This window comes from Lepisosteus oculatus, chromosome 1, assembly GCF_040954835.1.
Source record: "Lepisosteus oculatus isolate fLepOcu1 chromosome 1, fLepOcu1.hap2, whole genome shotgun sequence".
NCBI classification, from domain to species: domain Eukaryota; kingdom Metazoa; phylum Chordata; class Actinopteri; order Semionotiformes; family Lepisosteidae; genus Lepisosteus; species Lepisosteus oculatus.
The window spans coordinates 43287352-43315022 of record NC_090696.1 but is presented as its reverse complement, the minus strand read 5'-3'; the positions used below and the strand labels follow the sequence as shown (position 1 = coordinate 43315022).

The 27671-nt window shown below is 36.3% G+C and overlaps 1 protein-coding gene across 1 annotated transcript in view; it reads left to right on the top strand.

The window, feature by feature from the left end:
• LOC102692193 (serine/threonine-protein kinase 32B) overlaps positions 1–27671 on the top strand; it is a 135299-nt gene that overhangs the window by 94376 nt on the left and 13252 nt on the right. Inside the window, exons 5-8 of the mRNA XM_069190296.1 lie at positions 7065–7102; positions 11119–11208; positions 23296–23399; positions 25909–26025. Coding sequence (XP_069046397.1) covers positions 7065–7102; positions 11119–11208; positions 23296–23399; positions 25909–26025 — 349 coding nt within the window. The remainder of the gene's footprint in view (positions 1–7064; positions 7103–11118; positions 11209–23295; positions 23400–25908; positions 26026–27671) is intronic.

Sequence of the window (27671 nt, the reverse complement as noted above, 5' to 3'; positions counted from 1 at the left end):
AAACTTATCACATGGTAGTTTCTGATAGTTTCTTAGAGTGCCCTAGAAATTTCTATTCTGCCTAGTAATTTCATGTTGTTCTCCTTTAGTTAAGGTTTAGTGAGTAGATAAAGAGCCAAACATGGATGCCCCTACTTCCAGATCCTAGAGATGGGGGGATCCAGGATCAGGAAGTTTCTCATATACAGTACAACACACTAACCAACATTTTACCAGTTAAACACCATCAGAACACATACTTAATTGTAAGTGACCAAGACAGTAGTTCCAGCCTGAAAGTCTCTGTATAGCACACATGCAAAAACATTGAAGTTTTACAATGGAAGGTGTTGCATGCTATCATGACCTTAATAAAACTGTTTTTCATTTTACTTATAGCTTTTGACTACAGCCTCTGTTTGGTTACTTAAAAATTGAACTGTACTCAACTATAGCAAAACTGAAGTCATGCTTATTGGCAACCCCCATCAACTTTGTAAAGCCAATTATGTAGCCCTTCTGTGGATGGTACTGTACTGAGCTTCAGTCTAAACTGAAAAACTTGGGGTTGATATTTGATACAGGCCTAATATTCGACCCACACGTGCAGCATATTGTCAAAATACCATTCTTTCACCTCAGAAATATTGCCAGACTATGTCCTATATTAACTGTAGCGGAAAATCTGATCAAGACATTTGTGTTCTCCTAAATTGACAACTGTAATGTTGTCCTCACTGGAGTTTCAAATCAACATTGAACCAACTCCAGTGCCAGATTTGTAAGGCTGCTTATACACGGATATGAAATGACTTGTAATGTGGCAGAGATTGGAATTCTCTTTAACCCCTAAACACGTCTTTTCCTGGACCATTTTTTGCTTGTGCATTTGCCCAGTTATTCTATATCTTAAGCTTTATATTTGAATGTACTCTCATTCATTTTCTAATAAGTAATATACCGTTTTACAAAGCCCATTTAAGCTTTGCATTAATATAGAATCTCTTGTCAACTGTTGATGCAAATAGCAAGGCACAGGTCCTGCTATTCTGTTTGTATTTTCACATGTGTTTTTCTATAGCAGCATTGGTCTTTAGCTTTTATATCCTGGTGTCACAGTGGTCGCTAAGGACTTGGTGAAGAGGTGATCAGACCCTATGCGGTGCCGAGAGAAATAGATGTCCAGAAATCCAAGGGGCGAAAGACTGCATGTGAGGTCGGGTAGGCAGGCTAGGTCAGGTTCCAGTAGTCAGGTCGGTATGGTATCCAAATCCATTATCAAGTGATATAGTTTGTTTAGTAAAGCCATTTCAGACATTTAAGTAAAGTCACTGAAATACTAACCTGCACACTTACAGAGGTTTTTGTCTGTTACCAAATCAATCTTAAGTGTCTCATGTTAAATATAAATTACTATACATACGTTTGTTCCTCCATTTAAAAGAACATGGTTGTGCTGTACAAAACTGACAAAAATGTGAATTTTAATTTCTTTTTGACTTGTCCTGCAATCACATGTTAATATCACCAGATGAATTTGTTTGCATCAGAAGATAGATGATAAAGTGAAGATTTAAGTCCCTATTGTGTGGTTTAATACTGTAATCTAATGTATTTGTGATATCGGTAATTGATATAACACAGGCGAACCAATTTTTAATACATTTTAAATTATGTTTTCTCAATTGCTTAATATTGCTAGGGCCTGTTTGGACAAAACAAGGATTTATTTGTTTAATTATGAATCCAAATCCTGTATGCTCATATGGTATGTGTTTCACTTCATTGGGAGTGCTTAAAGTCTCATTTTTTCCAAGCAAACATGTTCATCGAGACCAATGCAAAACATTGTATATCAGCTATTTTTTTGTGTGCCTGAAAAACAAACCCCAGTTACTGACTTAAAGTCATCTTCAATCCTCTGTGAATGAAAATAAACTGAAGAGACAATATGCTCACCTTGTTATTTAAAGTGCACTGATGCTTTCAAATCCAGTGCCTTATCTCTGTAATGTACAATCATGACGAGTTTTATGCCTGAAGGTTAAAAAACCATCACAGAAAACAATCACAAGATGTTTACAGAGTTCTGCTTTCACACAATTACTTACTTATTGTAGTTGTATAGTTAGGATACAAATTTGTTTTTTTATATATTAAGCACTGTAAAATATTTATTAATTAGTTTGCAGTGCCTTCATGTCTTACATTGTATGAAAAATAGGATTGTTTTGTTTGCTGTCTATTCTGTACAGCTGAAGAATGAAATACATGAGCAACAAGCTTTGCCTGCTTCTTACAAATCTCAGTCTTTTATTTGTTATTAAAACACCTTCCATGAAACAACCACTTAGGGTAATAGTTGCGAAAGTCAAAAAAATATAGGGCTACAAATGAGAGGAGGTGATACAAAGATATTATTCAGCCATTTCTTTAAAGAAGCTACTGTAGGTCCTATCAGGTTTGATAGCATGGCTTGTTCTAGAAAAAAGTTGCTGTTCTCAATATTAAATGTACATACCCATAAGCAAGATGGCATCCTGGAATTTTTAGGGCAATTAGTTTGATAAATTGGTGTCTATTGGTGAAATTCTGTACATGTTTGAAAACAACTGTGACCAATGGGGGATAGAATTAATACTAGACGAGAGAAAATTCAGTATACCACTGACATTCCCAGAATAACAGTAATGCAGCTCAATTTTCACTTGGCATTCATCTCTTATTAACAGATTACTCAAACAGCCAACCAGGGATGAATTAGGCAGATGTTCTGTATTGTTGGTAATGGATTATTGATGCAATGGCTGATTAGAAATTGGCAACCAGTAAGACCAGTTGGTTTGTCCAAGACTTCCTATCCTATCTAGTAGCTGACGCAGATGCTGTCTTTCATTGCCGAAAACCTAGAGTACTTCTGCGTATTTATAACAATTAGATCAGGTTAGGCAACTCCGGTTTTTAAGTGCTTGGTTCCTGCAGGTTTTGGAGGCATCTGTCGAAAGCTCCTAATTAAAACTTGGAAGACACAGATGATCTGCATTCTTATCCACTTAATTAGGTCAATTAAGTCATTAAGGTCTGAGATGGAAAGAAACAAATGTGTTGACTGGCATTGTCTATTCCTGAAATAGATGCTTCAGGCGACATAAGGCTGCTGACAGATAATTGGTACATTTTAATAATGTCTCACTGGTTTCTGAAACACTATAGTTACTTTTATGGACTAACATAATATATATATATATATTTTAATTCCAAATTGAAAGATTTTTCATTGCTGCAGGAAATTAAAATCAGGCAGGTTTTTTCACCAGAACCCTGTAGTGGGAAGGAAAAAAAAAGAAATGTATATCCATCCATTTTCTAACAACAGCAACAGGTGCAGGCTGGACTATATCCTGGACAGAATGCCAGTCCTTTGCAGGACACACACAGCAAAGCAAACACACACACATTCGCACCAGGGGCAATTTTCCCAGAAGACAATTAATCTACCAGCATGGCTTTTGTACTGTGGGAGGAAACCAGACCACCTGGAGGAAACCCACGCAAACATGGTGAGAACATACAAACTCAATGCAGATAGCAACTTGGGACCATAATTGAACCCAGGGCTCTAGCACTGCTAAGCAGCAATGCTAACCACTGTGCCCCCTTTCCCCCTTTGATATTTAGATAATTCAATCTATTTTTTATTTTATTAGCATTAATAATGCATGATGGTGCAATGGTTAGTGTGGTTGCTTTGCAGCACTGGGACCCTAGGTTCAATTCCTGTGATGCAGCCTGAGTAGGGTTTGTGTGTTTGTGTACAGTACAGTACAGTACAGTATGTGTGAATTTCCTCTGAAATCTCTGGTTTCCCCCCACTGCCCATAGACATACAGTATTGCTAGGTTAATTGGCTTCTGGAAACAAATGGCCATGGTGTGAGTGTGTTTGTGTCTTTGTGTGCCCTGAGATGGACTGGCATCTTGTCCAAGGTGTATCCTGCCTTGCACCCCTTCCTTGTAGAGATGGCTCCTCCGCATCCCTGTACTGCAAAAAGGATTTTAAATGGATGGATAGCATTGATAATAATAGTACCATAAAAAGCAGAATGTGTTCTCTTGTTTTCATGGCCTGCTAAAATACTTTCTAGAGTTTTGGATCTTTGGTTAGTTTTTTCACTGGTGTTTTTATTGTTGGACTGTTATTGTATTGCTGGTGTTTTGCTTTTTTTACACACTGAATGAAATACTAGTATTAATTCTGTCTCCTTTCATCAATGTATCAGAACAAAGAAACACAATACAATTGAAACTAGGAATTGAGGCTGATTTAAAGAGATACAGAAATTCTTATGAAGTCGGTCAAATTTGCGGTACATTTTATGTATTTATTCTGGAGGGCTGAGGAGAATTTATTTCCCTCCGTAATAAGTTAGCACAACAAGTAGACAACAAGTAGAAAAAGGCAACCAACCACACTATAAGTTATTTTGCTGACTTTAAACCAGACACTAGCTACAGTATGCTGAATACTCAATCAGTTTCTGATTCCTGTATTATCACTCTTGGTTATGTTATATTCTGCTATTCTTTTTAATACTCCATTTATGGCACTATTCCATTTCTTTAATAGCAAAGTGTTTTGAAGAAATGCCCCCTGGCACATCTGACAGATTTTCTCAGATATCCTTGAATGTATTGTGTTTCATGTACAATTTGTTCAGAATACTGCTAGGCATTGTATAGGAACCAAGGAAAATCTCAGTATATAATACTCTAGGAGAAGATTGTATAAAGATCCAATGGTAATAGAACTATTTACCTTCTCCGTCAGGTAAACCTAAAATCTGGACTGGATTTTTTTTTGTTATTTATTGTAACATCTCCCTCATCCTGTAATTTTTTATTATCTTTTTCTGGCTTTTGTTTTGTTCTTAGAAGAGTTTTGTGATATTTGTGATGGAAGGTCCCACAAAGACTAGCCTGTTTCTTAACTTTGGTAGGTCACCAAATTTGAAAAATTAAACATAGTATTAAAATATTACCCTTTTAATGCTTGCTTTAATGTAGCTTGTAGTTTACCTCAATCATCTATTAAAAGGAATAAGAGTAGTTAAAAGCTCACAAATAAATTTTTCCACTTATAGTACGTCAGTTCATAGTCATTTAGCTGTTCCATTGTTCCAACTAATCACTGATTAGTTATTCAGGTAGTCTAAGTAACTTTACCTTACAGGCATTAAAGGTTTAGTAAGTAATATGAACTGGAGAAAACTACCACAACCCAATTTCTCTGGAGTAGAGCTGAATAACTCCTTCAGTTGTTACAGCTAGTTTTACAATTAATAACTAATTGAAGCCTGAAAAGAGGACCCTCTTTCTTATGCAAATATTAGTTCAAATAAAAAATTTAATCAGAGGTGGAATAGAAATGAGAGCATCTCAGGGACCTGAAGAACTGCATTTCCCCACCCCTGACAACTATATCTGTAAATGAGGATGATTCATTGTGTGCTTTAATAATTAAACTTCAATTCAACAGAAATGCTGTTTATACCAAACATATTAAAATAATATTTAGCTATCCAGAAAAATATTCACACTCCAAAAAGGGCACTCAAATAACCCCTGATGAATCCGATGAAGAACCTAAAGTCAAAATGTCAGGTAATTCTTAAAATAAATTATTCTGTATAAGAAAAGGCTGGTCTGAATTGTATGGTTATATCTTTCCTTGACTGCACTTTAATTATTGAATATCAGATTGATATTTCCCTAACTACTGTATGGAAATTGTTTTGTAGGTTATACAAATGTACTGTATTTATTACTAAAATGTAAATTGAAATGAAAATTGAGATTTTAAAACAGATGATAAGGTAAATTGCTCATCTAAAAGCTGTTCAAATATTCATCTAAAACAACTTTGAATTCCGTTGTTTAGTACAGATTGATTGACAAGAGCTACTGCTTGTATTTAATAGCCTATACAACCCAACAAGGACCATGTACAGTATGTACATAAGCAATATATAATCTGTGTGTGCTATTTATACTATGTGATGTGCCATAAACATTTTGACAAACAGTATCCTTTAAAAAATACATAATAAAGTCAAAATAAGTTAACAGCACCAGTTTACTGACACAAATCGTGTTTAATACTTTGCTTAACTCAATAAATAGCACATTAACAGTGTGCATGGCCATTACAAATAACAGTTATCATACATACAGTAGAAATACAAACAACAGACCTGCTGCACATTCAACTGTTGGTGTTCACAAGAAAATATATTTTCTTGTGATCATTATAGTGCAGTATATACAGTATAATACTGAGTACACCAACATTTTTAAATAGCATCCTGAATCACTTATTTGCAGTGATGAGATCAGGTGGCTTAATTGGTCATACATTAATAGAAAATGCATGAATGTTTCTTCACAATAATGATAATTATTGTAGTAGTAATGTGGTAGAACACAGAATCATGCTGAAAGTTTAGCTAAGATGTCATGGTAGTGTCCCAGTGATTACACAAACCCCATGTATCCTAAGAAACTTTAGTAGAGAAGATGGAAATGGTAGTAAACCCACTGTTGTACACTACATTAAGATACAGTAGGATTCCCCCAGAATAATTCAATTCTTAGGGTTCACCAGGCTCCATGCGCACAAGAAGGAGAACAAACTGCATGTAGATGGTACCCCAGATATGAAAACCAGTACTGTGAGACAGCAATCCTAACCACTGTACTACTGTGCCACCCATGTCTGAACTAATGTGTATTGAAAGTAAATTTGTGCAGGAATCACACGGATCAACATTTATTCAAACACAACTTGAATTCAATAATCTAAAAACCACCAACTGTAACAAAAACTGTACTATGTCTTTAAAAGGGTGCTGACAATACAGTCCTCAAATTGAAACTTGCTAGAATTACTCTTGGGATGCTGGGTTTCCTATCCTTACTCCCATTGTCTCCATGGAGTTCACTCTATTAATGCAGGAAACTCAATTACTTCATCTTCAGCTCTTGTGAAATTTTCCAGCTTTACAAGTGTTCTCTTTGTTCTCCTTTCAGAGATATAAAACCAGATAACATCCTTCTCGATGAGCATGGTAAGTTGAATTCAATGGAATTTCCAGTGTCCTCTCTCTGCATAGAAATGTAACTGAAATATTTTGAAATCTTACTGAAAGTCTCTAAAACTGTTCCCGTGTTTCGCCTGAAGAGTACTCTTCCATAATGTTAATCCTGGGCATGAAGTCAGTAACATGTATTAGAAACTACCATTTGGGAACAATAGTTAGCCTTGGATGGAGCGTGGTGCTGACCACATCACCTCCGCTTCCATGGTTGAAACAAATGGTGCCCCATTCCCCCGTGGGCCCTTATGGGCTGAAAAGGGGACCTAACCTACCTACAGTACATTGTTAACCTTGGAACCTTGACAGAGCAGACTCTTCATTTTGCTTTACTTGCATTGTGTGTGACAATATGAGTAAGATAAGTTCACTTTAGTGGCCATATACAATTTATTGTATTAAGAATTTGTCTTTTCACATACCCCAAGTTGCCCTCATGAGAGACACAGACAGGGAAAGAAGCTTGGGGTCAGATCACAGGGTCAGCCTTTTATACAACACCCCTGGAACAGGTGGGGTTAAGGGCCTTGCTCAGGGGCCCAACGGAGTAGGATTCCTCTGCCAGCCACAGGATACGAACCAGCAACATTTCAGCCAGAGGCGCAGATCCTTAGCCACAGTGCCATCTCTCCAACTGCAATGGAAAAGTTATGATTGCATAAGTAATCCAACCCTTTCCAGTGGCAGCTCTTATTTAGTTTAGGTGCCCAAAAGTACCTTAAGAAGCCACATAATTATCTGATTAAACTCTGACAACAATAATAGTGCTTCCCATGTTTTCCGAAATTAATAGACTTCTCTCTATAAGAGACAGATAATGAATTTAAAAAAAGATATGAACCACGAAGACCAAGAAGCTTTTAAAACAACTCAGAAATAATATTCATATCTCTCTTAACATGATGAACTTGATCAAGTGGCAGACACCAAGGTACTGCCTACTGCAGGCTTAATGTCCATGGGTCAATGATATCCAGATCAGTCAGCCCACAAAGGGGCTTGGCACTTGGAGCAGGGGCGTAGCCAGGAATTGATTTGTGGATGGTCCTGTGCACAAGTGGGTGGCCCAGGCTCTAACTGACCATCGTACCAGCATAGGGGCACCCCTCCAATTAACAATCCAATACTTGAGCGGTATATATATAGTACATACTGTCTGTCTCTTACACAGGTTAAGCAACAATTACCTAGGCTGCCGAACGCTACTGTGCCACGGCAGACACACACAAATAAACAATCAGTGCTTACCTCTGTTGTGAGGTTTTGGCCTTCTAGACCACACATAGCCGTTGGGGCTTAGAGTTGAATATGGCGATAATCTCGTCACTGGCTAGAGTGTTAGCAAATTCCCGTTCTAATTCCATTAGAGTTTGCATCAAAGCACCTACGTGATGGTACAAATATGTGACAAGATACACAGTGTATCACTCAGTCAACACCATCCCTACAGACAAGTGGCAGTATTATGATGTCGTTCTGCTTCTCATCTGCAGGGACTAGAAAAATTGTCAAGACTGATGGGAAGATTGATGTACTAAAGTACTGTCAAACCTTAGATAAAAACATGATTCAGCCCTAAAACTCAAAAAACACATTTCAGCAGGACAATAGAATAAAGCACAAGGCCAAAGTTACACTGGCTTAAGGATAAAACAGTGAATGTCCTTGAACGACACAGTCATAGTCCTTACTGTCCATAAGAGATCCCCAAGCAACTTGACAGAGTTTGAGCAAATCTACCAAGAAGAAAAGACAGAAATTGTACCAAGCTGGAGGTAATAAGATTACCACTTATAACCTTATAAAAACCTAATACGATTTGCCGCTATAATTACTGCCACTGGTGCTTCCACCAAATGATGAGCTCATGCGCCTTAATACTGTATTTACAGTACATATTTCAGTTTTTTAACTTTTGTTTTCGCTGATGTGCTTTTCATTCTGTTTGCACCTTGCATTTCTTCGAGTTGTGAGTGCTTTCTCTTGAAGTTACAGTAGCAATGCATGGTGTGTTCTTTCTTCCTTCACTGTATCACTCAAGGCATGAGAAAGCACCACGTTTTAGTCCATTATAACAATACGTGTCTGTCCATTCTGGATTAAATTGATTCTGTGCTCCATGTCAATTTTCCTCTTTATGTCAGTGACTTTGATAGAGATGTATTTGCATGTAGTGTATTTATGGACTGCTCCTTATTACCTTGTTTTTTTTCTGTATGAGGTAAAAGGTCTGATTTTGAGATGATTAAAGATGATAATGATTAATGACTGGTGAATAAATTAGCATGCTCCTTCCTATTGTTTTTTATGATTAATGATGATGAAGTGCAGCTAACTACGTTACTGGTGTTTAGCTAGTAAGCTCTTACTCTTTAGACATTCTCAGGTATTGCCGTTAGGGAGTATTGTTCTTTTGAAGCCCCTAGAATTGAGTAAAATGTTAATGTTGTGAATTGGGGCTGTTGTTACAGTGCCTCTGCAAATACAGCTGGATTATGAAAATATCACACTTTTTCTAGTTATGAGGTAGTGATATTTTCATGAATAACAAAAACTTCCACTAATTAAAGGGAGACTGATGGATCTGTTAGGACCCACAAGAAACTTCAGTTTCTGTCTGAAATGAAACCAATATCTTAAATGACCCCTCCAAAATAATTCTGGTGTCCATTCTGAAATCCATATCGTCGATCACTTTGCGATGATGAAAATCTGAATCACAAGACAGCATCATAAGGAGGCATTGCAAACATATTGCTGATTCACAGTGACTCAATGCTAATATCACTGCTTACGTGAAGCAGTGCCCTGATTGGTTAATAAGCTGAAAAGGAACCTTAATTTCTGAATATACATGTCAAATTTTAATGTCCTTAGACGTTAATGAATCAGTGCTCCATAATGACTGTTCCCCGAGGTTAAAACCTTAAACTGTGGATACAGATTTTTTTACATCATTTCCTTTAAACAACACTACAGTATTCTCTCACTGCAAGCGGCCAACGTCATATTGTTTCTTCTTTGGCGTCTACCAGCTGACAGCATAAAACACTGGGTGATCAGTAAATAGAAGCAGATCAAATAAAAAAAAAACATTTATCTTAATTTATTTAATACTTTAGTCCGCACTTAAGAATTAAATTCTGCATTTAATTTTTTAAATGATGAAATGGTCAATTTAAATCAGTTTTTCATATCACAGATACCAAAAAAAAGCTGCTGGAGGAAATGAAAACCCCAAATAACCCAATATAATGTGGAACATTTACATAACTCTAAACCTAAAATTTCATCAGATGCAAAACACTTAAAACTTCTAGAGCCAGACTCCTCTTTTACGGCATATCTCATTGTCACGTTCGTATACCCCTCCTCTTTAGGAGACTCCAGCCCTTCCTTGTTTTCCACTCATCTCGCACACCTGCTCCCTGTTCCAACTCCTTTTTCAGTTCTCCTTAAAAGCCAGGCGCTCACTCTATTCTGGGCTCTGCTCTGGTTTCCGTACCAGGCGAGTCTGGGACCTGGAAGTGCCTGGTCCCAGTCTTAAAATCTTGTTTGTCTTGGATGGACCACCGGTTTAGACTTTTGCCTCCATTTGGATTTCCCCTTGGACTTTTTTCAGTATTGTTTGCCTCGGCCACAACTCTCCGGAACACCAGCGCACCATGGACATGCCCCCTGTTTTCATTCCCGACTCCTGCATGCCTTTTTTCCCTGTGTTATCTCACTTCACCCCGGATTGTGTTGTCTGCATAGGGCCCTGAAGGAACTGTTTCGTTACACTCATCATACTACCATAGTTTATTAGATCACCTTTTCTAGATACTCTTTGTCCTGAATTTGACTTAATATGTGGTGTGCAGCTGTGTCTTTATTGTTGTTATTATTGTTGCTGTGAGCTTATAAAAACACGATGCTCAAATGTTTTATGCAATTTTCGTTTTCAGTAAGTATACAGTATATAAACAAACCTTTTCCTTTCTTTATAGGACATGTTCACATTACAGACTTCAATATTGCCACTGTTCTAAAAGATACAGAAAAGGCTACTTCAATGGCTGGAACAAAACCCTACATGGGTAAGTGTAACACAAAGCTAAATGGAAGGATAGATACCTTTGTTTATATTTATATTGTATATTAGCTTCCACAAGTACATTATTGTATTATTTTATGTGAAAGAAGCACAAATGTATTATTTTCTCTTAAGTGTTTATATGCAGTACATGGCTTTTTGGTATCAGTCCTGATATAGAATCCATTTTGTTTGATCTTGACTCTTGAGAAGCAGAAGCACATACAGTGCCTTGCGAAAGTATTCAGCCCCCTTGAACTTTTCAACCTTTTGCCACATTTCAGGCTTCAAACATAAAGATATAAATTTTTTATTTTATGTGAAGAATCACCAACAAGTGGGACACAATTGTGAAGTGGAACGAAATCTATTGGATTTTTGAAACTTTTTTAACTAATAAAAAAATGAAAAGTGGGGCGTGCAAAATTATTCGGCCCCCTTGCGTTAATACTTTGTAGAGCCACCTTTTGCTGCGATTACAGCTGCAAGTCGCTTGGGGTATGTCTCTATCAGTTTTGCACATCGAGAGACTGAAATTCTTGCCCATTCTTCCTTGCAAAACAGCTCGAGCTCAGTGAGGTTGGATGGAGAGCGTTTGTGAACAGCAGTTTTCAGCTCTTTCCACAGATTCTCGATTGGATTCAGGTCTGGACTTTGACTTGGCCATTCAAACACCTGGATACGTTTATTTGTGAACCATTCCTTTGTAGATTTTGCTGTATGTTTGGGATCATTGTCTTGTTGGAAGATAAATCTCCGTCCCAGTTTCAGGTCTTTTGCAGACTCCAACAGGTTTTCATCCAGAATGGTCCTGTATTTGGCTGCATCCATCTTCCCCTCAATTTTAACCATCTTCCCTGTCCCTGCTGAAGAAAAGCAGGCCCAAACCATGATGCTGCCACCACCATGTTTGACAGTGGGGATGGTGTGTTGAGGGTGATGAGCTGTGTTGCTTTTACGCCAAACATATCGTTTTGCATTGTGGCCAAAAAGTTCGATTTTGGTTTCATCTGACCAGAGCACCTTCTTCCACATGTTTGGGGTGTCTCCCAGGTGGCTTGTGGCAAACTTTAGACGAGACTTTTTATGGATATCTTTGAGAAATGGCTTTCTTCTTGCCACTCTTCCATAAAGGCCAGATTTGTGCAGTGTAAGACTGATTGTTGTCCTATGGACAGACTCTCCCACCTCAGCTGTAGTTCTCTGCAGTTCATCCAGAGTGATCATGGGCCTCTTGGCTGCATCTCTGATCAGTCTTCTCCTTGTCTGAGCTGAAAGTTTAGAGGGACGGCCAGGTCTTGGTAGATTTGCAGTGGTCTGATACTCTTTCCATTTCAAGATGATCGCTTGCACAGTGCTCCTTGGGATGTTTGAAGCTTGGGAAATCTTTTTGTATCCAAATCCGGCTTTAAACTTCTCCACAACAGTATTACGGACCTGCCTGGTGTGTTCCTTGGTCTTCATGATGCTCTCTGCGCTTTCAACAGAACCTTGAGACTATCACAGAGCAGGTGCATTTATACAGAGACTTGATTACACACAGGTGGATTCTATTTATCACCATCAGTCATTTAGGACAACATTGGATCATTCAGAGATCCTCGCTGAACTTCTGGAGTGAGTTTGCTGCACTGAAAGTAAAGGGGCCGAATAATTTTGCACACCCCACTTTTCATTTTTTTATTAGTTAAAAAAGTTTCAAAAATCCAATAGATTTCGTTCCACTTCACAATTGTGTCCCACTTGTTGGTGATTCTTCACATAAAATAAAAAATTTATATCTTTATGTTTGAAGCCTGAAATGTGGCAAAAGGTTGAAAAGTTCAAGGGGGCCAAATACTTTCGCAAGGCACTGTATCTGACTTTTACTTGTTTTCCCTTTCAATGATGCTGGCTTTTGTAATACTATAGTAACAGCCATTCTGAATGGAATTTACTGTACTGCTACTTTAAAAGAAAATATGCAGAAAAAAAAACCTTTTTCTGATGTCTATGGAACTCTAAACCCTGTTTTTTTCTGTTCCTGAAACAATTCTCATAGCTATTAATGGAATTCTGAATGCATACACACACATTTGTCTTTGCTTGTTTGTGCAATTGTCAGAATGAATTTAGTAAAATACTGAGATTAATAACTATTTGACTCTAATACTTATATGAGTATTTAGAATATATTGTAATACAGTTGCATGCAGGTAGGTGTGTATTGAGCCCTTCCAATCGTAGTTATTTTAGCACGTTATAAAGTGCTTTGTTTTATTAAATGATTAACGTATCTAGATTAACTGTTTTATTGAGGTACCATTGTGCTTGTGAAGTGTGTTTCCTTTCAATTATAATTTCATTAATAAAACTGACCTATATGTAGACTGAGCATGTATATCACCCATATACATCTGAAGGTACCAATATAGACCTACATTTTATTATAACTACAGAGATGAGTTAAAAGATTGGTTTAAAATATTTTTCATTCTTCAGTCAGGTCAATATCGCAAAAGGCATGAATGGAGAAGTCTTCAGAGAAATATATGAATATATGAAATTAAATGAAGCCACCTTGAAAATAAATCCTAACTTGTTTCGGGGAAATAAAATATGTTGAGATTTTATTGTGACATGACCTAGGGAAGTTCTTCAGGGAGGTTTGGAGGGGTGGTGACAAGTAAACCAATCAACATCCCAGCTTCTTCCAGCTCAGGGTCACGGGAGAGCCACAGCCTCTCCTGGCAAACAACAGGCTCAAGGCAGAGCCAGTCAGGGCCCCAGCTTTTCTAAATCCTAATTCTCAAAGCAGTATCACATGAAAAGCTTGTCTTTTCACATTTTGCCTCACTTATACCTCCCTCACCCCATCCTGGGTCACTTTTACTCTGCAGGGGAGTCCCACCCTCCTCATTCTATGGGTTAGCCAAATGACAAAATACCTAAAAAAATAATTAACTCACCCATCACTAAGATCGAATGCATTTAATTCTTAGTTGTTGTTATTCCCCATGAAGTGAGGGTGAAACATGGACTTGCCTCCTGTTCATCAGAAAATGGAATCTCCTCTGACTGATGAAAACCCAAGCAAATGTGTCTTGGTATACTGCACTGTAGCTGCTCTAAGCATTTTTTTCAGTACAGCAAATCTTGTTTGGTTTTACAAAATGATGCGACTGACAAATGAGAGAGGAAGAAAAAATTCTTTGAGAAGAGAAGAAAAGAGTCTTTTACCATATTTGTCTGACTTCTTTATTTTAAGAAAGTAGCAGTTTAACTAAAGTGACAGGCAGAGCGTACCACACATGTTGGGAGAGAACATTTCCTACAGAGTGTATTACTATATGCTGTAGTTTTTCATTCTGTAAGCTCATTGTAGTGACTTACATAGCCGACATGTTCTGCATGCTTGGCTTATCATTTTGACAGCCTCAGTTGATGCTTTTTTTGGTGTGTTTCTCTGTGGAAAAAAATGTTGCCTAATTATACTTTGCATAAGCCTGCTTCAATTCAATTTATGCCATAGGCAGCTTTTCTTTTGCCATCAAATTGTCAGCATCACAGCAATTGAATTCTCAAAATAATAACTTTTGCTGTGGCTGGAAAGGAAATTATTGTCTCTCTAAATATAATTCCCTCGTTTTTGTGACATGAAAAAGAATTGGTGTTTGAATCGATCTCTAAATACTAATGAGATGCTTTTAATGAGTTAGAGTTTGGCATAATTGGATTTTCCTGGCACTTTGATATTTACCTTCTTTTTAAGGAGGTGCTCATAACTATTCAATCGCAACTCTAAGCATTTCCATTAAAATTTGCTCTTGTTTACAAAATAAGTTCCATCTAGAAAATAAATTGGTGAATGACGAAATCTCTTTTTCTTTTATTCCTTACTTTTCAAGGCTTTTCAAATATTTCTAAAGAAAAATAATAAGTGAACAACACAATCTAAATACATAGGTTGAAACGTCAAATTTTAGTTACACAAATAAATGTATGTTCTTCTCAGACTGGTTCCCTCCTAATTTCAATGTATTGTTTTTATCTCCTCTGCAGTATTCTCCTTGAAAAGCAATATTCTGTGGTGCGGTAGTTTAGATTGGCAGAATGACATACTGTAGTAGTTAGCTCCAGGGTTCTAGTGTTGATTCTGGTCTTGGGCACCTGTCTGTGTGGAGTTTGCATGTTCTCTCACATCTACGCAGGGGCCTTTCCCTTGTGTTCCGGTTTCCTCTTACCTCCCAATAACATGTTACTTGGGATGATAGACTGTTCTATTTTTTCCTCCAATGGGGAAAGTGACTGGTCTTCCCACCTCATTACCAAAACATACTGTACCTATACCTTCACCTTGTGCATAGTTTATGGGACTCCAAAGACAGTAGGTCTCCATATTCATCAAACTAATTAGACTCATTAGCATGAAGTAGTACACTGTGATGAATCTTGTTTAGAATTTAATAACTAGATGTACATCAGGGCAAAAATAAAGTAAGTCAGTTGTGACAGATGAATTTATTTGCTTTACAATACTTGTTGAATAATAAGTGATGAATGTAAGGGGATGTCTTGTTTTTACTCTATTTAAAATGTAAAAGTTAATTTATGTGATCACTCAAAACAGCCACTACAATATTAAAGAAATTAACCTGGGAGAATTTTGGAGCAAATAATCCTGTGAAAATAATTGAATGGGGTACCATTCTTCTTGAAATCTGCTTGTAAAAAAACACAATCCATGATGATCTATAGGTCTCTTTAAATCATCACCTGGCTTACACCTGGGGAAACAAAATTAAAAAAAGACACACATGAGATACAGATATTTATGTAGATATAGATTAACCTATCGGTCTTTAGACATGGGAGGAAACCAGAGCACCTGGAGAAAAGCCACATGAGCACAGGGAGAACATAAAGATTCCATGTAGATAGTACCTGGGAACTGAACCCAGGGTTCCAGGTCAGTAATGCTCATCTCTGTGCCACCATGCTGCCCGATATGTTCAACCTTGTAAGATAGTAGTCTCATATAATCCGTTCCAGTTCCAGTTTTCAAAACTTTAAATGTGTTCAAAATAATAACAATTCAAATTGAAACATTTATTATATTGCTATTGCTATTGAAATGGCTATCCAAGTGTCAATGTCAATGTTCTCAGATCCAGAAACAAGATGAGGTGACTTCTGAGCTGCACTGTAGCTAGTCCATGAGACATTGATCAAAAAGAATCTTCTGGCGTACCTTAATTAACTCCATTGTAAATCATTAAGAGTCATCAGCTGTCCAGAAACACAGGACAAGAGAAAGGTAGGCAAAAGCAGAGGGGGAGACACACAGAGACAAAGAAGAAGAAGGAGGGAGAGGAGCAGAAAGAGAGGAGAAGGCCTCGTGCCTGGTGAGAGGACCTTGTTCGACTCAGCCTTAAGATTCTAGCAAAATATTTGGACCCTGTTTAAGGAGTTTCCTATCTGTTATTAATGCTGAATTCCTTCCTATAGGATTCCCAGCCTGTATTTGTTCTCTCCAGATTAATGATGCATGTTTCGAAAAAGGGATAAAATCCCCATTCACTTAGGGGCATCTGTAATTTTAGGAGGAGAGATTCATCTCCAGGTTGTATTGTTTTATTTAGGATGCAGGTCTCTCATATGGGCCTGTTTAGATATTATATAAGACCTCTTACTGCAGGCTTAGCAGGCTGTTTTTTTTCCTGGTTGGTCAGGACATATTATAGGCTGTGAGACACCTTTTTTTTAAATATGTAAATAGACTAACATACATAACTTGTAAGTACGATGTTGTGTTGTGTGTTGCTTAGTTTGTGTTATTGATATTGCTAATATATATTGTTTATCTCAGTGTGCTCTGATCTGTTACTCTTTCACCAGAGAGGTGGCTCTTATGATTGTTTAATTGAATTATTGATTATCCCGCTATGTATTTCCGCTTTTAGGTTAGGTTTGTGGATTTTGTGAAGGAGAACTGACATGCCTGTAGAATTAAAAGTTCTAAAGACTTCAGACTACTTGTATGCTGTAGATCACCTAATGCAAATCTGGGTGCTAATAGTTTACTGTAATAAAAGATCAGGAAGGTATGTAACAAAGGGGATGTAATTATGGGAGATTAAACTTCCCTCACTTAAAGTGGAATATTATGATGGATAAGGCAGAATCTAATAATTGTATGGCTGAAATGGCATCTTAACTCAGTTTGTGTAAAACCTTTTTAAATAACCAGGATATAATTAGATATAGACATACAAGAAAAGAGCCACTAGGAAATTATTACAACAGTACTTTATCTTTTGATGTCTATTTAAGTCTACTTAAGTCTCTAAACATTGAGTTAAATATTAGAGTTTATAATTTTATATAAGAAGATTATAAAGGGATGATTTAGAGCTTACAGGCAAGGAAATGGGAAAGGATGGATACATAGCTAATAGAAGAGGGATGGTCAAACTTCAAAAACATAATGTTAAAAGGCTCAAAATGAATTTATCTCCTTTAACTACAATTGAATCTATGGCTAGGAAAAGATTAACTTAAATGTTTAATTCAGAAATTATGAAGGAAATCAGAAAAAAGCAAACTTTACAGATTGCATGAAGAGGCTTAAGATTAAAAAACAGGGTATATACTGTAGTACCAAGCTACATGTTCAGCTGAAAAAAAAGATTTTAGAATTCTCAAAAGAGAGACAGAAAAGAGCAACAGCAGTAAAAAAAATCATGTACAGTAGCATAATATTGTAAGAATACATGTTTATCAGTAATACAAGAGTAGAAAAAATGTAATTTAGGGAATAATTAATGACATAAATAGAACGTGAAAAAGAAATTGTCAACTTGTTAAACAAATGTTTTACAAAAAGTTGGATGATATTAGTAAAATGTCATAGAACATACTCTGGGAGAAGTGGGCAATTTTAGCATAACTGGCTCTGATATTCTTAAAAATGTATGGGGTCTGATGGTGTTTTCTGAGTCATACGTAAGGAAATGAAGGATATTATTCATAGACTCCTTGCTAGGTCATTGCAACTGTCTCTTAAAATGAGAATGATAGTCACAGTTTAGAAAATTACAAACTTAACACCTGCTCTTAAGAACTGCACCAGGAAGTTTTAAACTAATCAGTCTTGCTTCAGGCCCTGATAAAATCATGATAACAAAAGAGCTGATTACAAAATGCATTGCAAACAGTGAGACCGTATGGATTTAGAAAGATTTAAGCCTGTAGCCGTTCCTGATCTATATTTTAAACTTTTGAACAAGTTAGGGGGGAATGCAAAATCTGATCCACTTCTTCCTACCCACACATACAGTATCATGCTTCTTTCCTACTCATTTGAAAAGTTCATTTTTACATCTCTCCCTCTATCCCATCTTCACCCATGTAGAAGCACCCCAGCTCATCCTTCATTTGGGGGAGTCTGTCAGTCCCATCCTTTTGGATAGGCTGTTGTTATTCTCAGCCAGGTGAGTTTCCCAATGTCTCTTCTCCACCTTATAAAGGGTTTGACTGAAATGCTGAAAGAGAAGAAGGAAGGAGACAAACACAGAATAAGCAGCAGGGGAATGGCAAATAGCTTTAGACAAAAGCATGGTTTGGGACAAGATTTTGTCTAATTTGCAAATTAAACTTAACATTAATCAGCGCAAAGCGACCTATGCAGCTCATAGGCGTTTACACTATACTGTACATACTGTATCACCAGGATGTTTCTAAGCTACAGAGAGCTACACATGAAAGGGATCTGGGTACACGCTCATCAAGACACTGTTTAAAAGCAATAAAAAAGCAAAGAGAATCCTGAGTATAACGACAACATATGAAGACTATAACACCCACAATTATATTATAAGATGTCTGTGTCAAATTAAGCCACTAGAGAGCCACATAATTGGCCACATGGTAGCCACTCATTTGCATGTTTATTTTCCTTTATATAGATTAAAGCTGGAAATAGTGATAGAAGGACTCCTTTGGTCCTTAAACGCATTTATTAAGAAGAAGATTATGGGCAACATGAAATGGCTAGCTCAATCCCCTAATTTGAACCCAGCAGAATTTATTAGACAGAAGTTGAAAATAAGCCTGAGGAGAAATCCCTAGAAAATAATAAAGACCATCTGAAATGCACGGCTGTGTGAAAATATACCACATTTATACAAGAAATACATTAGAGACATACCAGGTCAAAGCTGTTACCGCAAATACAGTCCAAACAAATATGGAAATTGTCCAGACCACACCGATGATTTTGTGTTTTCATTTTTGTATTTGTTGTTTGCACATTATTGGTAGATGTGATGGATGTTGCTAGTTTCTGAAAATGGAGTATTTAAAATATAAATAGGACCACCCTATAAATAATTTGCTATACTGCTAAACAGAATTATAATGTAAAATGTCTAAATTGATATAAACAAATTACTCTGTTGCATGATATTATCACAATGGACACATTTCATGTGCTTTTAGGGCCAGGATAATGCAAAATGAAAATGTGAATAGAAAAATGTGGGAGAGAAAAAAAGTGCACAGCTGTCTTTAATCTTTCATTTTGATTGCAGGTCTGTGCTTAACAAGTTTCTTTTTAAGGACATAACCTTAAAACCTCACATAAATTTGAAAACAGACTACTGCTTTTCAAATTAAACATGATATGTTATTGTATAAGATGTTAAATTGATGTAAATATTGCCTCCATTATACCTATGAAAGCTATTTAAAGTCATTGTACAGTTTAGAATTGGGATAGTGATATGCCTTAAGTAAGGCATAAGCCAAAAATGCAATCTGCTTGCCTGCTAATTAAGAAGTAGTATGCTCTTATCAGCATCTGGCTGTAGTTAGAAAGTTTCCATATGTACAATTTCCGAGGTAACATGGAAACCAAACATTTATAATTAGTTTATCTAGTTTGTCTCTGTTCTAATCATATAAAACAATGCCGCCTTTACATATGTCCAATTCTACAGTATATCATTTCTGTGTGGTTGGCACTAGTAACTGCAATTATATGATTTAGAAAAGAAATATAATTTCTATTATATATATAACAATATATTATATGGTATATTTCAGGATATCTATAATTAAATACCATTGTAGATTACAGGCAGACAACCTATTTGAATCTGTCAGGCAAGCTTCCTTTGACTCTGGCAGTAACTAGTTTAGCTGTTTAACTAACTTTTTGATTTTCTCAGACAGCTGAACATTAGAATGTGTATTCTGTAACTGATTTGTGTGCCCTTTTACATCCTTATATCCTGTGGTTAAATATGTTGTGTGTTTGTCTTAACATTTATGGTAACAGAAGTGATTGACTGGGGCTATATCTGGTCTTTGAGAATTTTTTAGAACAGAGAGGACAAGATACATTTTGGTGTCTATTTTTTTATTTTCTTTTTGAAAATCTCTTTCCATATGAAATGAAACACTGAGAATTTATGACAAACTCTGTAAACTGTTTTTTGAGAAAGTAGCTCACAATATAAACGGAGAGATGTTCTATGATAGTACCCAGCCAGGCAGGTAATTGAGACAGTCCAAAATCTGAACATTTAGAAAGATATGTTTCAATCTGTGTCACTTTTGTTTCTCAGGTTTCAGAATCAAAGTTTAAAACACACAGTTCTGTCAACGGCATCAGGAAAATGAAATGTTGTGAAGACCTCTCTGAAGAAGGAATTGTGTGTATACTGGAGGTACTAGAGTACCCTTCACTTATGGTCACCAATAAAATGGGAAGACTGGAGGCTCCTGAGAGGCTAGTCTGGAAATATACTTTGCTCAGTCCCTGGATAGAAATAAGGTTGACCAAAGTTTCACTGCCACACAGCAGTGGCCACTGTGGCTAGTCTCTATATAATGTATGCAGTGTTACCAGCAAGGTTGCATTTGTCAGGTTAATTTTTAAAACCTTGTGCCCCAGTATATGTTTCCATCACTTTTATTCAATAGGGAAGAGAGGTACTGAATGAGAAAAGAGTCAAATACAAACCATATAAAACTACAGTTAGGAAGGTGTATTGTACAGTATGTCATTGTATGATAATTATACGCTCCAGAAACATCCATGATGCCACACTGTCTGGTTCACAGATCAATAGTCTTGAAATGGCCTCGTGAGCCACAAAAATACTTTTCTGTAGTACTAGTAGACTACAAAGTCACTGCCATACACCACTGCCAAACATTTTTTTACAAGTCAAATAAGATGTCAAAATGTTGGAACCATCACTCAAGTGCGGATGGCCAACCACCATCAAACTTATAGTACATTGATTTTTCCAACTCCACAAATATCTGAATTGTGAAAATCTCTATTTTGCTGGAAACAAAATTCAGTCTTTTCCATTTCATCCTCTTTGCTTCTGTGAAAAAAACATAAAATTCACATGAACAGGATTTTCCAGTTGAATTGCCATTTAAACTTAAATGAAGTGTAAATTAAACCAACCTATTTCACAAATGCGTACTGTTAATTATGAAAAACAAAAGCACTCCACATGAAGTACATTTTTATTGTACAGATTTATGGTTTTTATTTTATATTTTTAGTTGCTAATAAATTTTCCAGAATGTGTTACTATGCATGTATAATAATCCCTTGCATTTATATAGCACTTTTTATCCCAGAGGAATCTAAAGCACTTTACATATGAGAGAACTTTGCATATGAAAGTGCTTTACAATTCAGCCACCACTGAAGCACAGCACCCACTTGGCTTATTAAGTGTCAGCAACACACATACAAAAAAGATCAAGTGAATAAGTAAGAAACTGCTTCTCCAATTGACAAGGTGAAATTTTAGCTAGATCAGATTTTGTAAGCCCAAAGTGAAATTTAGCCAGGAAACTGAAACTATCACTCTTGTATAAACAATGCCAATTGATCTTTAATTGCCAAGCATTCAAAAACTTGGTTTAATGTCTCAAAGAATGGCACCTACTACGTCTGTTTCTCCAGGCACCACACTGGGGCAACAGTTCAGAAAATCTTCTCCAGAGGGAAGAAAGCTACCTAGTGGTCCAAAAATATTCGGGTGCAATTTCAAACTCTGCAGCGCTAATGCATTTAAACACCTCCTACAGTTTCCTCAAGTTCCACAAGCCAGAACTGCCACAGTCACTTAACTGGTGAGAAAGCATCTTTGATTTGTCTTCGGGAATGAGTTCTAGCCATCAGGATCTGCTCCTCAGATCAAGGGAGCTGAACTGCTCAGCGCCATCAATGCAACCCAGGGATCAGTGTGAATTCTTCATGGATGTTCTGTTGGTATTTCCCTACTTCCCTTTCCTTTGCCTCAGGCATTCTGACTTCCCACACCTCCAAACCAAGGATGTTTTCAGATGTTTCTTCAGGTGTGTGGCTTGGCATCCAAAACACCTTGCTTTCTGTTTTGGAACTTTTCAGCATGAAGTTAACCTCTGCTTTGTTCCTTTGCAGCTCAGGCGCAGATGTAGCTCACCACTCCAACCAATCAAAAACTAAGTTGTGACCTGCAGATTGGTACACTGTAGCTTGTGTTTGATTTATGTTCCACACTGGATTTCCCATTTAAAATAAATCTGATAAGTGTTTCAGTTTAGCAAAGAAGTGGAGTAGATATGGAAAACAGAAATAAATCTATCCATTTCGGCTGCACTTTTTGTGGATATCTAAAAAGACGCTGTAAAATAATTGATGTGGCAGAATTTAGGTTTTCACATACAGTATGGTTTCATTTTAAGCCAAGTGAACATCAGTGTATGTACAGTAAGTGAAATGTGAACTGGCGTGATAGTATGGTATACTGTCCTAAGACAATGGCTTGAATTTAAATTGTAACTGTTAGAACCAAAATATTTATGTAGAACTCAGCCTTAAACACGGGCATTCTAAAAACAATGATGAGAGAAAAATAATTTTTTGAAAGAAGTCTGCTACCTTTAGAGTATTTTGATATAGTATTACAGTATTCCTTGTTCTTACAGTAAGTAAGAACTTACTAATCTACATATTATTGATTTAATGTATACAGATGAGAAACTTCAAAGATATTTTGAATCAAATGTGTCCTGGTGTCTATTCTTTCTCATATAGCACCTGAGGTATTTCACTCCTTCGTGGAAGGGGGGCCTGGTTACTCTTATCCTGTAGACTGGTGGTCACTTGGGATCACAGCTTATGAACTACTGCGAGGCTGGGTAAGACCCATTTTGGTTCCCTTTAGTTCGAATCCTCTCTGCAAGGGTTAGCAGAAGGTACACAACAGATACTAAGACATCAGGAAATGTATGACAGCATATTTTAAATCAATTTCAATACTGCATTTTCTGCCTATTTGTTAATTCTGTATAACAAAGATTAGCGTCCCGATATTGTGTAGTAATTCTGGATAATTGAAAGTTGGATTAGGATATACAGTAACTTCTTAATTCATGTAAAGCAACACATCAAGAAAACTGTCCTTGCTCTCCTTATCATTGTTTTGGAAGAACACACCCAGGGCTCAAGTCAAAGGACCACCTGAAGGGGATGATTGATTTAATCACCTTTGATTGCAAGGTTCTGTGCAATGATGAAATATATGAAAACGTTGTAGAAGAAACTTGTTTTTATAAACACCTTCTAGAAACAGCAAACACCATTTTCTGAACCAAAAAGTAAACCTGGAGTAAGTGATATGGAACCATCCGCTCTTCCTGTACAGTTTACGTCTTTCCATGTGCACGGTATACCCATATGGTATATTACATTCAACATATTTTGTTGTTTTGTGATACAGATATCACAGCATAAATATACAATATCACATACACATATATATATATGGGTAGGTATACAGTACTGTTCTATATACTCTACTGTATGTACACATACTTTGTGTTTAGAGAGTATCGAGGCCAATTTCTCTCATTCTGAGATCAAATCATTGTAGAAGCCATTCCCTGTTACCTTTCTGACCTTGTGTCATGAGTTTTATATTCTCTGTTCCAGCCGTGTATTTTGAACTAATGCCACAATTATCTAGCAAACCCGAAAGGCCAATGAAAGGCCAATCACACAGCAGTTCAGCTGTAAGAATATTTGGTCAAATGTAATGTTTCTTTCAGTTGTTTTCTGTATTGTAGCTTATTTTTTACTGTTAGTTGAATGGCTTGGATAAATAGCATAGATGCAGTAATACAGTACCTCTGTTACCACCCATATTAATGCATTACTTCTTGCAGTCAAAGTTGCATATGGGATACAAGTGTGGAATGCATCTGTTAAATGGAACACTGTGAGGAAAGCCCTTCATTCCTCTGCATAGTTTAATAATGAGAGCCACGAGGTATCATTAGAAGCATAAACAACACACAAGTTATGATCAAAATATGTATTTGTAGACAGAAATTCAATTAACAAATTGTTTAAATGATGGTTCAGGATATTTGAGATTTTCTAGTCATAGGACTTGCAAGGTGCTCTTAATTTATGGAATTCCAGGCACTGCTAAGAGTCACAATATCTTTGCAAATTTCGCATGATTTGCATAATTTCTAGAATTTTTCTGAAAAATTAGAATTCATCCAACAGTACCACAACAAGGGAAATATTTCTCCTTCATGATGTGATCTGGCTGTTTCTCTTGCTCCCTGCTTGACTTCTGGACACCTGAGAAGCAAGCTTTGGACAATTGTCCTGCATGTTTCTTCATTAACAACTCTCAAATCTTTGGCCTGTACTATGTTCTACATGTATTTATAGTGTCAAAAAAACAGGTATACACCCTAGTGAACATGTGTATACACCCTTTTATGTTTCATTGGTAAAATACAAAATTGTATGGTTATTTTTTAAGTTTCATTTTGTACATCTAATTTTAATTTTATTAAGCTTTCAGGACAACTTTTGCATAGAAATGATATTTTTCATTCATTTCTTTCTGATGTGCATAAAGGCGGCAAAGGAGGTTTCCCACAGCAGTATTTGAATTGCAAAGCCAGCTTGAAAAGAAGCAGTAGGAAGGAAAGAAATCAAAATTGCAGCTTCACGGTTTTATGAACATTATTTTTGGTTCCTTGAAACTCTTACTAATGGCCGTGCTCAGTGGCCTTCTGATGGTTTAATAAGCATTGGCGAAAAAGCCTCTTGCCTCCAACCTTTAAAATATATACGGTATATTATTATCAATGTCCAGTTTAGAAAATGTTACATAACAAGGAAATAATTACAAAAAGTGAGTATTTATCCATTCATAATGAAATTAATCATCTCAAGAAATAGTCAGTATTTTGGAAGACATTACATTTCTCTGAATTTTACCTTATGATGAACTCCTTTAAAAACAAAAAACTCTGGTTGGACCCTTTCATTAAAATGTTGTATTTTTTTTTTTGTTTTTATATTTTGGTGACAATTGACCTTCACTTTAAATTTACATTGAAGGCACTTATTGTGCATTGTGATCCAGGCTGGTTTACCAAGCTTGTTTTGATTCTACAGGATCTAGTAACCTCCAAATTTTGACAATGTTTAAAACTAACACACTGACTCTTTAATTGACAATAAAGTGAATTTATTTCTTAGGCTGCAAAACAGACACAAAAAACAAATTTGTGGTTCTGACTATGGTCTCAGAAATGCCATAAACTTTAGATATACATTGATTTGCTTATATCCCTTGATACCACATTTGATAATTCAGATTTCCTTTGTTTCCTTCACTAGCGACCATACGATATCCACTCCAGTACTCCAGTGGAAGAAATTGTCAACATGTTCCGAGCAGAAAGAGTTCACTACTCTTCCACTTGGTCCAAAGGCATGGTGTCATTGCTAAGAAAGGTCAGCAGCAGAATAGTATGGTTTGTCATCTACTGTGGCTTTTGATAAGAGAAATATACTGTACAGTATGTCCTCTGTGTGCTTAAATCAGAGAGATAAAGCAATTAAATCTTTCTGTTCATTTTTAATGTATTTTTAACTGTGAAATAGGTAATGACAGAGGTTCCGTGATATTTTCTAAGGGATTTAATTTGCTTAATGTGTTTTCATAACATATTTAAGGGAATTAAATGTATTTTTTTGTTTTTCTCGTGGACAGAAATGTTGTTGAGCAGCCGAATTTGTTCATGCTTCTTCAGTGTGTACAATATGCACAGTATTATAAATGACAGTTGAACCTTACTTATCTGTAGCCTATTTAATGATGAGTGCAGTAACCCTTGGTGAAACCCCTTCTCCCCAGAATTTCATTCTTAAAAGCTTAGTACTTAAAAAATAGCAATATGTCCAAACAGAACAATGCATTTTCACAACACTGCAACAAAAATACCATGATGGCAGCTCTTCATCCCTCTTCTGAAGTATGACATAAATGTACCACATTTTGGTTAAAAATATTTACAAGATATATATGTATACAAATTGTGTATACATTATTGACAATTCAACAAAATGGTATATGAATGGAAGACGGTGAATACTATTTCGAGGCTCTGTTAAGGTTTTGTTTAAAGTACAACAACACTGGCACCATAATCCATAAAGTTGTGTCCCTTTAATTGGTGGCTGTCAGATCATATGGAATCAATGGCATACATAATGAGGCAGTAAACTCTACGAAATTCATTTTTCTGTCTTTTACACTATTGAAAGTAAATGTTGGTGTGCCTTACATTACAATTTTCTTCAAATCACTCATGTATTCTGTTCATTAGCAACCAAATCTTACTTCCAGGCTTCACTTTTCTGAGAACCCTTGTTTTCTGATATGTAAAGATAAACAGACCCTGTAATTTTCCTTGTGATACAAAAGATGAGCTCTTTTTTTCTCATTTATTTTGCTCTTCAACAGAGAATATTCATGCACACGTTTAATTTATTTATTTATTCATGCACACGTGTAATTTTCCTCATATTTTTCATGATATACTACAACAATATAATATTATCTCCTGGAGAAGCAAATAATATTTTTTCCTCCAAAGCTAAAGGCTTGGAAACATTGATATTATTATGATAATTAATTATGTCAATAATTGATTCAGTGGAGTCAGTTGGGCAGTCATGTAGCACAACAAATTAGACACTGTGGCTCTGCAGGAGTTTTCTGGTAACTATATATTTATAATTATTTTGTGCATCATCCCATCTCAGTTTAAAGAAACATTTCTACTTTTCCACTAACTGCACTGCAAAAACAGTGACAAGGCATAAAAGGTTTACTTTGCAGTATAATAGTAAGAAATGAAATTTCTGCATCATCTGTGCCTTCTCTAAATGCAGTTTTGACATCTTTATGTTAGGGAACTTGAATAAGAATAGAGTTCCAAAAATATTTGAAATGAAAAAGTTTGCATTACTTATTTAAAGCGATTTTATAACCAGATAACAGCACTGAAGCTGAAGTGTTTCAGCAGTAAAAAACTACTCAATACACTGAAGGACTGAAGCACTTATAGCAAAGTTCATTCAAATAAAGCAATAAC